The 13,059-nt window shown below is 41.4% G+C and overlaps 1 protein-coding gene across 1 annotated transcript in view; it reads left to right on the top strand.

Annotated features, from left to right (window-relative positions):
* The first annotated feature begins 1,737 nt into the window (after window positions 1-1,737).
* Window positions 1,738-13,059, top strand: part of Atp11b (ATPase phospholipid transporting 11B (putative)) — a 97,930-nt gene continuing 86,608 nt past the window's right edge. Inside the window, exon 1 of the mRNA XM_050138320.1 lies at window positions 1,738-2,009. Within this exon, the coding sequence (XP_049994277.1) occupies window positions 1,983-2,009 (27 nt within the window). The 5' untranslated portion in view covers window positions 1,738-1,982. The remainder of the gene's footprint in view (window positions 2,010-13,059) is intronic.

The following is a 13,059-nucleotide window of genomic DNA, read 5'->3' as shown; positions in this document are numbered from 1 at the left end:
AAAAAAAGAATAATAACTATAGTATAAAAATACTCTCCTGGCTTATGGTCCTGGTAGAAAATGTTCAGAGCAAAATGCTGCTATATTGCTGGGTTTTTTTCGTGCCTGAGAACTGAACTTTCATTATGGCCTTCACATGCTTGAGTTGCTCTACCTTGTTGCCTCATAACACCTAGAATCAACTCCTTCCTGATTTCCCACCCCCTTGCCTACTTCTACCTTTAGAAAACTGGAACCCAGGTCAACAGTGACACATACAGTATTCTCTAGATAGCTGCTTCACAGGTTGTCTGGGCCAATTTTGGTGGCATATACATAAGAATTTCCAGGCCTAATTTATAACCAAATCTCTTGGAAATGAAATATGAAAAATAAGCTTGTTGGGGATACAGTTTAAAAACACATGTTCAATATTGCCTGGCGATCCATAATCTGAATCTCAACTTTGCCAAATTATTTAACCTGAGTTTCCATTTCTCCATTCACACGACGGTGATAACATGTACTTCAAAGAACTGATGGATAAATCAGAACATTCGGTAGACTTTGATGAGTAGGTTCTGGCACACTCTTAGGAACAGAACTATCACCTGTTCTCTTTAATAAACACACCCGTACTTCATGCTGCTTTGATAAAGTAAGGCTCAGTCATTGGAACAAAAATAAGGTTACTTTTCCTCTTTTGAAGTTGAATAATATTATAGGCCATAGATACTGAAAAGAAAGGTCAGAGCCGGGTTATATAAGGAACTCCTGCTGAAACCAATTGATTTGTCTAATCATGTAGCTTAGATTAAGGTTTTTATTCAGTGTTATTTTTCAGTTTACAAACGTCTGATGCTGAAGTATTTTGACTTGGGAAAAAAGAAAGCACGTCGTGTAGACACATGGACAGAAGACGTCCAGGTAGCTGTGTTTGAACAGCATAAACTCATTCTAGTTGCTTGTCTGTTCCTTCTTACAATTACCCACAGCCTTGTTAGCGAGGTCACTTCCAGGGTAGTTTTCATTGCATGTGTGGCGATTAGGGGGAATTAGCTTTCCACAGAAAGCTTTTGCAGTAACCTTTGCAGTTTAGCTCAGCAGGACAGGACCTCAAGAACACCCCCAGAAACCAAGGCGCAGGCTGGATTCTCAAAGAGAAATCTCAACCTTCACACCCCACCCCACCCCCCGCATGAAAAACCAGCTGCGGTCACCCGCTGAGTTATGTGTGAAGCAATTACATGCCTTTGACATTTTTCTTAAAATAATATTTCCACCAATTCTTTGATAATTTTATACAATTTATTTTGATCATATTTATCTCCCAAAAGAAAGCCTTTGACAATTTCATGGTTTCTGGAAACGAACCTTCTGGTCCCGTTCTCTGGTGCGGATGCGTGTTGGGGGACACAGATCTGCAACAGGGCAGAGCGGGAGAACTGCCTGCTCAACTCCCGGGTGAGTGGCGCCCGCCGGCTGACCCGCCAGGTACCCAAAAGGAGAAATGCAAACCCTCCCGGAAACGGTGAAAGGAGGACCGCGAAGTTGGAGCGTAGGGGGAGGGCCCACGGCAGGTGAGGCTGGGACGCAAGGCTTCGGGGCGGGGCCACGGCGAAAAAGGGTGGGGCGCGGGCTTGGGGGCGGGGCTATGGCCCGCGAGGGCGGGGCGCAGGGTTTGGGGCGGGGCCATGGCGGCGAGGGCGGGGCGGCGCTGTGGGGGCGGCGGTGCTTCGGGTGACAACGGTCAGAGATGAAGGTGGCCGCGGCGCAGCGGGAAGCTCAGCTGCGCGGAGCGCGGTTGGCAGCCAGGCCGCGCCTGTAGGACCCCCGGGCCGGGGTGACGCGATGGGGACCCGACTCGGGTAGTGAGACGCCTGCGAGCGGAACTTCAGCCGGAGGGGCTCGCCTGCTCCGGTCAGACTCGGCGACCTCCTCCACCTGCTGCCGCTGTGGCCCCGCGTCCGGCGGGCCACGACGGCGTCGGCGACGGCGGGGGCATGTGGCGCTGGGTCCGGCAGCAGCTGGTGAGTGAGGGCTGGGGCCGGGCGGCTCGGGCTAGGCCGCGGCGGGGGCGCGCGTCTCTCCCTCGGCCCGGGCTCCCCGCCGCTCGGGGATGCGCTGCTGCCTGCGGCCGCTGCGGATCGCGAGCGGCGCGGGTCCCGGGGAGACTGAGGCAGCGGCGCGGGGCACGGGTCAGGCGGCCCTCCGGGACCCAGAACTAGGCTCTTGCAGATTCCGAGGAGGTCTGAGTCCTCTCGGCCTCCTGGCGGAAGCCAGCCCTGGGCCTAAGAGGGAGGAGCGCCGGAAGGTCCTCACCGCACACCCCTGCAACTTCTCTGTGACTCTGTCACCCCTCCTCAAGGCGGTTAGAATGCACGGGGCTGGAACCATTGGACAGTTAACTCTTGAACGTTACTGGGTTACCTGGAGCAAGAAAGGAAAACCCCAGGGTGACTTAAGTGTCTAAAAATGGTCACCTTTCCCAGAAATGATTCACGGATGAAAACCTCTCATGCCTCCTGGCACCTGCAGCCCAGGAAATACAACGCGTAGGCCATGGTGACAGACTAGACATCAGTCAGTTCAGTGCGAGGAACGCTAACCTATATACTTTTAAAATTTCAATGCCACATCAACTGCAGATTTCAAGGCACTGATACATCTTAGCGAGGCAGAAACTTACTGCTTTGAGACCAAAATATTCACACTTCTTTTCCCCTGCGCTAGAACAGCTTTTCAAGTAAAAACTAACAAGTATGTATTTCAGTCAGTCTCTTGTTTATTTTACAGTGGGCAATCCTTCTTAAATAAAGCAGTCTCAGAAATAACCCTAGAACTGCCTGCCACTCCCTCCTACAAATGGTGGGCTTTTATTTTTAGCAACTGTTGCAAATTGAAGTATTCCAGCTTTATTGGGAATCCAAACTAATGATGTCATTTGATCCACTCTGTTGGCTGCCTTGATTTCCTTTCGGTAAACCGGAAGTACAGTACGGAAGTTAATTATTCCAAATCCATGTGCCTTTTGATTTCCCAGACTTCGTGTGAAGAACGCCTGGCTTAACACAGTTTGTCTGATGTTTTGTGTGGCAGGAAGATCATTTTTAAGTGGGCCTCTTCAAGTATTTCCCAGTATGATAAGACAGTGTGTCTCAGGGTGAGGTACTTGTGTTAGCTCGACAGAAATCTGGTAATGTTGGGGAATATGCCTTTAAATGTTCACAGCTGAAGGAAGAACCAGAAGCTCTGTGATCATTTACAAATCAACTGTCTTACTGGACTGAATAACAAAACAAGTTGAACAAGTTGCCCTGCATTAAAACAAAAAAAAACGCTATCTCTGATGTTTAGCTGCCTGTCTCTGGTTTTTCTTTGAAGACAGTCAGGTCTTCAAGACCTGTGCCAAATCAGGACTCTGCATTGCTGGCTAAGTTTGTGTAATTACTTAAATGACAAATTAAGGACAGTGTGTACAGAGTAGTGAAAATATTTTACACCGACTCAGTAATAAATGGCCATTCTAGTTGCTACACCCATAATTCAGTTCAAAAAGTCTAGATTATTCTAATAAGTGCTCACTGGGTTGAGTCACAAGCAATAGGTTAATTGTAAACTTTATAAATGGAAAAATTTGAGGAAATCGATAAATCAGAAGAACAGATTGTTTTGCATTTACAGAACACTATATGAATCTTGACTTCAACTAATACTTTAACCAAAAAGGATAGTTTTGTTTTTAAATTACTTATTACTGCTTATTGTGTGTGTGTGCATGTGTGTGCCTGTGTGTGTGTAAATAAGTAAGTCAGGACAACTTGTGGGAGTCATTTCTTTCCTAACCTGTGGGTCCCAGGAGTACAACTCAGGTCCTCAGGCTTGGTGGCACTCTCATTTGCCTCCTGAGACATCTCACTTACCTTTCTGTCATTTTATTACAGAGACAATTCTATGTTCTACTTATTTATTTGCAATTGAAAAATGCTTGATTTCTTACCTCTATAAAATATTTTTGCTGCCTGACATGATGAAAAATCATGACAAAATCTGGTATTTTCCCTTAATGAAAATAGTGAGTTTCATATTCCTATTTTACACCAATTTTCAAATTATTTATGCTAAAAGTTATTGTGTTATTACATATTTCTGGTATATGTTGTGTTCATAGTGTATCCTTTTTCAATAACATTTTTCAATAACTATTATATTATTAACAGCATCTCAGTTATAATAACATAGGACCTCTAGGTGTCTGGTATATTATTATTATCATTGTTAGTAACTATTATCTTGCCAGTACTGGCAGTCAAACCACTTTACGCATGCCAGTGGTAGCTGTTGACCACATGCAGTCATTAAAATTTAAAATTTATGTCAGAGAATGTTTTCTTTTTCTCTTTTCTTTTTTTTTTTTTTTGTTTTTCAAGACAGGGTTTCTCTGTGTAGCCCTGACTGTCCTGAAACACACTCTATAGACCAGGCTGGCCTTGAACTCACAAAGATCCTCCTGCCTCTGCCTCCCAAGTGCTGGGATTAAAGGTGTGCACCACCACTGCCTGGCTGAGAAGAATGTTTTCAATAGCATATTTATGCATACAATGCTGATTTCTACTTTTAAACAAAAGTCCTTGTCAGGAAATAGATAGCATAAGGGTTCTTTATAGGACAACATGACGCCATGTTTCCACAGAGCTGCTAAACCTGGCAATGGATGTGGAAGCCATGATGAGGCTTCTACTCATGGCATTCTCAGCACCCTATGTTGAGTGTAGGCTTAGTGTGGAGTGTATTTTATGAATAGAAGAGGAAATAATATTATTTCTGTGTTTCGCAATATAATGACAAAACTTAAGTCTCACTGACCCAGAAGAATACAGAAAATGACTGTGACTACACACAAGCACAACCTGCAGGCAGGTGTTTCTTTACCTGGTGATGGAGGCTGTAATCCTAGCATCTGGAGGTGGAGGAAGGAGAATTGTGAGCTGGAGTAGGGTGGAGTTCTTAAATTTTTCGTAAAGGCCCCTTCAGATTTGTACTGGTTATTGTCTTCGACTTCACTGAGAACATTGGCAAGCTCTTAGCCAAAACTCCCTATTTATTATCTAGTGTTTCTCCACGCTTGCTTGTATCTGTGCTTAATTCTTCCTTTCTTTCTGCTGTCAGAGAAAGTGAAGCCCTCTTTTTCCAAGTTTACCAGTTCCCTTGTGGTTTTGATACTGCTTTTCTTCATAATTCTTTATAGTCCCGGTCAGTTATTATGAGAGTATGTGTCCTTTCTCTTTTCCTTTTGCCTGTAAACACAATTAAGCTTCCCTCTGTTAACTTTCCCTGTACTATACCTAACAGCCAAATGTTCTTTAATTGAATAAAATTGAAAAAAGATTTATCCTGCATAATAATTCTATCTAATATACTTGAAATGTGGTTCGGTTGAAATTTTAACTATAAAACATAATGGTTTATAAGGACAGAAAAAATGTGACATATCTCAATTATATCTATTTCTGTGATAGTCAGATGACTTAGCAGGAAAAGATACTTGTCACCAAGCCTGATGTGCTCAGTTTGATAAACTCTGGGACTCACTTGGTAGAAGGAGAATTGTCTCCTGAAAGTTTGTCCTCTGACTTTTACATTTGTGTGGTAACATGTACCCACTCCCCAACTATAAATATAATAAAAAAATTGTTTATTTTTAAAATGTGGCTATCTTAAGTTTAAAAGTAACATATGTGGCTTGTATCCATTGCTCATGTTTTATTTTTACTAGTACCACTATATATGACATCAAAAGTAAGCTTTGGTTTCTATGGAGCACATTAAGTCTGTATCTTTATTTTTTTAATTTTTAATAAAGGTTTTTTATTTGTTATTGTTTATTCTCATATGTTACATCCTGACTACAGTTGTTTCCCCTCCTTCCTCTCCTCCCAGTCCTTCCCCCTGTTGTGAAATATTATTTTAACTGGGCAAAGATTTGTTTATGCTGCAAAATAATACTTTAACTGTGTAAAAGTGTGTTACTTTTGTTTATGCTGCATTTGTTTAATTATGTAAAGATGTGTTGCATTTGTTTCACCTTGCCTGCCTAAGGCACCTGATTGGTCTAATACAGAGGTGAACAGCCAATAACTAGGCAGAGAAAGGATAGGTGGGGCTGGTAGGCAGAAAGAATAAATAGGAGGATGTAGGCACAGACTGCTCATTCATTCTCGGCCACCCAGACCCAAATAATAACACAGAAACTATATTAATTACAACACTGTTTGGCCAATAGCTTAAGCATATTCCTAGCTAACTCATACATTTTAAATCAACCTATTTCTTTTAATCTGTGAATCATCATGAGGCTATAGCCTACCAGTAAGGTTCTGGTTGGTGTCTTTCTCCTTTGGCAGCTACAAGGCTCCTCCCTGACGCTGCCTACTTTTTCTCTGTATCTGTTTGGAATTAAGCCATTAAGCAGCTTCTTTAATAACCAGTGGTAATAAAACATATTCATAGCATACAGAGGGGAATCCCACAGGAGGTGGAGAATGAGGAAGATGCCTGAGGCCAGAAGCTAGGCAGCTGTTAGCCAGCCAGAAGGGAGATGCAGTGAAAGTAAGAAGGAAAGAAAAGTAAGAAGCCCTGAGGCAAAAGGTAGATAAAGAAAAACAGGTTAATTTAAATTAAAAGAGCTAACCAGAAAAGGCTAAGCTAGGCTGAGCATTCAGAACTACTAATAAATCTCCATGTTATGATTTGGTAGCTGATTGGTGGCCTAAAAGAAAAAGCACTGATTACACTCCCCAGCCTCTCTTTTCCCCTAAATCCACTCCTCCATTTCCCTTCCTAAAAGGACAGACCTCCCAGGAATATCAACCAAACATGGCATTTCAAGTTGCCAGAAGACTAGGCACATCCTTCATATTAAGGCTGGATGACACAACCCAGCAGGAGGGAAAGGGTCCCCAAAGCAGGCAAAAGAGTCAGAGACAGCATTTGCCTGTTCCCACTGTTAGGGGACCCACAAGAACACCAAGTTACATAACCATAACATATACACGGAGGGCCTAGGTCAGACCTCTACAGGCTCCCTGATTGTCAGTTCAGTCTCTATGAGCCCTGGTTAGTTGATTCTCTGGGTTTTCTTGTGTCCTTGACACCTCTGGCTCCTACAATTCTTCCTCCACCTTTTCTGCAGGATGCCCCAAGCTCTGCCTAATGTTTGACCATGGATCTCTGCATCTGTTCCCATCAGTTGCTGAATGAAGCCTTTCTGATAAAGAATTATGCCAAGCTTCAACCCAGAAGTATCATTAGGAATCATTTCATTGGCTTTATTTTATTTTATTTTTCTGGTCGTGGTCATGTTTGGTTTCTATCCTAGGTCTCTTGGGCTATTGAACTATCTAACCTCTGACGAGAAAGTTTTTTGGTTTTTTGTTTGTTTGTTTGTTTTAAAAGAGAGAGAGAACTCAGAGGAAGCCAAATGGTGGTGGCACACGCCTTTAATCCTAGCATTTGGGAGGTAGAGGCAGGTGGATCTCTGTGAGTTCAAGGCCAGCCTGCTGTACAAGAGCTAGTTCCTGGACAAGTTCCAGTGCTACAGAGAAACCCTGTCTTGAAAAACAAAACAAAAAAACAAACAAACAAAAATCTCAGAGGAAACTGCAACAGAGGTGCTCTAAAAATGTTGGCTCATCTGAGCCATCTGCTTCTGTTGGAGATTTTTTAGGAGGTCTTCCTTGATCAAACCTTATTTTTCTTAACCCAAAATGAATCCATAGCCTCTCACTTCCTTTGGAAACAAAATCAAAATCTCTTCTCCAAAGTAACATACCTTTTGACTTAAATTTTGAAGTCAAGGCATTTTTAAAATATATAGGTTGGATTAATCCAACAACATTATAATCAAATGACTTTCAGCTGCTGTTGCTCCTTCCTCAGCCGTCAAGCAATTCAAAGACATCACAATGACATATAGTGTCCAGATTCTCTGTGTATTTTCTATCTTTACATGGAAGCTAAACTGGGGCAGAGGAGATCTGAGAGTGCTGGTTTTTCTTCTGAATTTGGGTGGCTAGGTTTGTGTTAGGCTCTGGCCTGTGCCTATGGCTAAAAAGCCTCCAGGCAAACTGCTTTTTTATAAATGTGCATCCCAAAAGTTGATTGCCAAATGAAGTACGATTAATAATAATTCAGAGACAGAAATTGTGGTTTAACCTGAAGACCAGGGAAACAAAGCAGCCAGCCACTGGCTCTTACCTTAACTTCAGTCCAAAAATGGCGATCCTGCGTGAGTCTTGAGTCTGTGAACTGGCTTCCTCACTAGGGCTGGAATTAAAGGTGTGCAACACTGGGATTAAACACATGCACCACCCAGTTCTGTGGCAAATTAGTAGGGCTACTGGGATTAAAGGTGTGTGTCACCACTGCCTGGTCTGTAAAGCTGACCAGTGGGGCTGTTTTACTCTCTAATCTTCAGGCAAGCTTTAATTTATTAAAATACAAATGAAATACCACTACAATATCCTAGGCTGGTCTTAACTCATGGCCTTCCTGTTCGATCTCCTGAATGTAGTAATTATGAAAGTGTGTTCGTAAGTCTGAAGGTTTTCTTTTGGTCAAGGTGAAGTGTTTGAGGTGTCTAAGTATTCCCAGGCTCACTCAGGGACCTCACATCAGAGCCTGGTGAGGACCGTTATTGTCATTAAATGCCTTTTAGGGTCATGTTGTCCATACTAGTATTCACGTGTGACTATGAAAGACTTAAAAAATATGACTTCTGATGTGTGTTTGTAAGTACATACTGGCCTTTGAAAACCTAATTTGTTGAGGAAATTAGGATTAAATATCACATAATAATTTTAATTGAAATTATGTTGAGATATATATATATATGAAAATATATTTTATTAAATTGTTACATGTTTACTTTTATTAGCCTTTAAATATGAAAGCTAAGGAAATAACATATTTGGGTATTTCTGTTTTATTACATTGCGGTAACTGTAGCCTCTCTCATAAATAAATTTAAGAAAATTTTCAGTTCTAAGGACTTCTTGATTTTATTCATGTGTTTGTTCTTTAGTTTGTTTCCAGAATTATCTAAATAAGGAATACCTTATTTTTCAAAATGCAAAACTTTTAAAAAATGAGTTCATGTACAGAGTAGATGCCGTTCTTTGCTTTGCTTTTTCCCCTGGAATCTCTTTATCAAATTCAGTATAAGAAATGTGTATTTATTTTATCAATATAGGAGATATTAAGGCTTATTTTTACTTTAGTTTGGGGATTGTAAGTGTATGTTTACTTTTAATTCTTCTGTATATATGTTATAATGGATCAAGTAAGTTTTCCCTAGTGTTGTGAATAAGTCCTACAACAAGTTTCTTTTGCTGGCTTCTTATCACTTGAAAATGGCTTTGTGAGACATTTGGGTGCTGTTGTTTTTTAATGCTGACTAGCTCACTTAAAGTTATCTCTATAGTTTCAGTGGAAGTTTAGCACAAGTGTTATAGTGAATTACTTAGGGAACAGCACAGCAGCAAGAACAAAGTCTAACGTAGGTGTAGTATGTCTATCATTTCAGAGTTTGGGAGGCTGAGGCAGGCAGATTGAGAGTTCCAGGCTTATATATAAATTCCAGGATTATAGATTAAGAATAAAGTATGGAAAACATAAAAAAAAAAATGAGAGACTGTGTATTCAGCAGAGATACCATTTGTTTGATTATTTGTTTTAGTGGGTATTTTTGTTTTTATTGGTTTTGTTTTTGTTGTGTTGGCTTGTGTTGCCCAGGCTACTGAAACTCACTCTCTTCCTTGTCAACCTCCCAAATCCTGGGATTACAGTCACGTATCACTGTGCCCAGTTTAAGTTCTTATTTGGTTGAGTCTACATATGGACCACAGTAGTACTACATTCTGTCTGAGTTAACCTATGCAGAAAATCCTAAACTGTAATTTCTCTTTAGGAAAATTTACATCATATGCCAAATTTCCATATTTCATTTGGAAGTAAAATACCACCAAGAAAGGAATAAATAGGGTAATGTTCATAATACATTAACTCAGTCATTCTCCGATATTTTACGAAGGTTATGAACAACACATATTATATGTATGCATGCGGTGCATATGCAGTTAATGCTTATGTGAAGCAGGCATTTTTGATATGCTACTTATGGTCTGTATTAGGAAAAATTTCAAGTATATATAAAAATACAGAAAATGACATATGAGACCCCATTTATCCTTTAACCAACTTGGTAATTATTAGCTCTAGCCAGTGTTACTGGGTCCCCTCGCATACTGTCTCTACTTCCTGACCAATTTTAAATCAAACCTTAGACATTATTACCCATAGTTATGTTTCTATCTCCAAAGAAAAGAAATCTTAAGTATATGACTACTGTAATATTCTATGTATTTCCATTTTCCTCTCTTACCTCCTAGTCTCAAATTTTAGAAAGCAGTTCTTTAAAGTATACTGCCTTTTTCTTGTGCTAGTGTCTAAGGAGAAGAAATTATAGAGAGATCAAATGAATTTTAAAAACATCTTGCTTCAGCATATCATATTGTATATCCTGAACTTGTGTAGTTTTTACTTGTCACTTAAAATGCTTTGCCTATGATATGAAATATGAAAAGAATATGTGCACTTCTAATTTTGGGGGGAGCAAGTCATGCTTTTGTCTTCCTTTCTAAAAAGGATGAAGCAAACCCATTCTCTCCCTTCCCTCTTCCCCCGCAGGCTAAAGCAATTTTGCTTCTTTCTCTGCTCTCCCTGCCAGCCCCGCACCCCGCACCCCGCACCCCGCACCCCGCACCCGGCACCCCGCACCCCGCACCCCGCACCCCGCCCCCCCACACACACACACCAGGCTAAGGCCTCTTCCCTTGATTGCTGCAGTGCTTCCCCGTGGCCCTGTGGTCTGTTGTCAGTTAGTAGCCAGCCAGAGAGATCTCACATGTTAGTCCTGCCTGTAATACCTCTGTTTGCAGCCTCCCCAGGGCTCTGCTTACCTTCTTTTCATCTGTGTCCTAGCCTGTTCTCCAGATTACTTCTCACTCCCCATATACTTTCTTTTTCTAATAAAGTTTTTTTTTATTAATTCTTGGAGAATTTCATACAATATATTTTGCTCAAAGTCATTCCCTTAACTCCTCCCAGATCCTCCCTACCCACCAACTTTCAGAGCATGCATTCATATTTCCTCCCTCTTCCCTCATCCTCTCCCTCTTTGCTCTCTCTTTCTCTCCTTCCTTTTCTTTTTCTCCCTCTGAAGAAATGGGTGAGGCCAATTTGTGTTGGCTGACTGCTCCTGGGTTTAAAGGCCTTCCCCAGAGCAAGGCCAGTACACCAGGTGTCACACCATGGAATCAAACCTATTTTCCCTCCCTTGGCAACAATCAAATGCAGATGGCTCTTTAGGGAAGGGTGTGAATTCATGTCTAACTCACCTCCTCCATACTGAGATTCTGTTTTCTCTAGCTTGATCTCATGCAGGTCTTGTATTTATATTTTCACAGTTGCTATGAATTTGTATGTATATCTGCCTTGTTGTATCTGGAAAAGTTTATTTGAAGTCATCTAACACCTCTGGCTCTTAAAATCTGTCCAACCTCTTATACTTAGATCCTTGAACCTTGAGAGGAAAGGTTTTATACAGACATCCAGTCAGGGCTGAACACTCTGAAGTCTTTTGTTCTCTACATGTTTACCACTTTTGGGTCTCTGTGCTAATTGCTGTATATTGCAAGAAGAAGCCTCTCAGTTGGGGGGTGGGAGGACAGGGATTCATGGATATGGCTACAAGTCATTAAGAGTCATTTATTGGCATGTCCATTTAGCAGGTTAGTAGTAGGTTTTCCCCTCGGGCTCATGATCTATCAAGCCACAGGTTCTTGGCCTCACTAAGAGTGTCTCATATCTCATGGAGCAGGCTTTAAAGCTAATCCAGTAGGTTACTCCCAGAACAGTCACAGTACTGTTGCACCAGTGGGCATATCTTGCCATGCAGGTTGTGACTGTAGTTCTCAGTGTTCCTAGCTGGATGGGACTGTTGATTACTTTTCTCTTCTGGTAGTGTGCAGCACTATGAACTCTCGTTTCCAGTTGAGTGCCAGCTGAACATATACATGTTTTATAACTCAAGTTTATGGTATTTTCAGCAGTAGGTTTTACTGTCAAGTTCTTGGGAGTAACAAATAGCATTGGCAATAGCCTGTAATTGCAGGAGGTGGTTGACAACTCAGAAAGGTAACTCATTCTAGTACTAGGAGCTTCACTTAGTAATGGGTGCCATCTAGTTGGGATTATTGTTCAGTCACTATAGAGTCACTTTAAACTACTTCTAGTCAGTTTAAACTAGAAGCTTCCACAATGATAGGTTTCTATGTGACTTTTTCAAAAGTCCTTCCGGGTCAGTTATTTCTCCCTATATTCCCTCTTCCACCCTGTCTTTCCATCCCTCAAGCCATTTCATCTTTCCTGTTCTATTTCCCCCTTCCCCTTTCTCATTTTATAATACTGTATTTTTTTTCTTCCTTGATAAAGCCCCCCCCCCATGTCTGCTGACCTCCATGTGCATACCATGGCATGCTGACACCCTCCCCAATGGGAATACACAAAGTAAAAATAAAATGAATTTCAAAGACTTTTAATAAATATTTATAGCTATAGATGATGGTTTTTCTTTTCTAGCTATGACTATAGTTATTTGAGTTATTTATGTTCTATTTTTTTTTTTTTTTGAGACAGTTTCTCCATGTGGCCCTGGATGTCCCAGAACCACTTCCTAATGTTGCCTTCCTCATGCTGTGGTGACCACCAGCCATAAAATTATTTTCACTGCTACTTCATAACTGCAATTTTGCTACTGTTATGTAACATAATGCAAAAATCTGTGTTTTCCAATGGTCTCAGGTGACTCCTGTGAATGGGTTGTTCAGCCCCCGAAGTGGATTTGGCCCACAGGTTGAGAACCACTGTTCTAGAGCCTCTTCTTCTCCCTGCCCCCCTAAACTTTAAGTTCTTTAATGCAGATTTAAAGGGAGTTGATACACTAGTTCCTTGCCAATCTTA

Source organism: Alexandromys fortis, unplaced genomic scaffold (genome assembly GCF_014885135.2).
Source record: "Alexandromys fortis isolate MF-2015 unplaced genomic scaffold, M_Fortis_MF-2015_v1.1 scaffold_15, whole genome shotgun sequence".
In the NCBI taxonomy this organism is placed as follows: Eukaryota; Metazoa; Chordata; class Mammalia; order Rodentia; family Cricetidae; genus Alexandromys; species Alexandromys fortis.
This window is presented reverse-complemented; position numbering and strand designations above follow the sequence as displayed.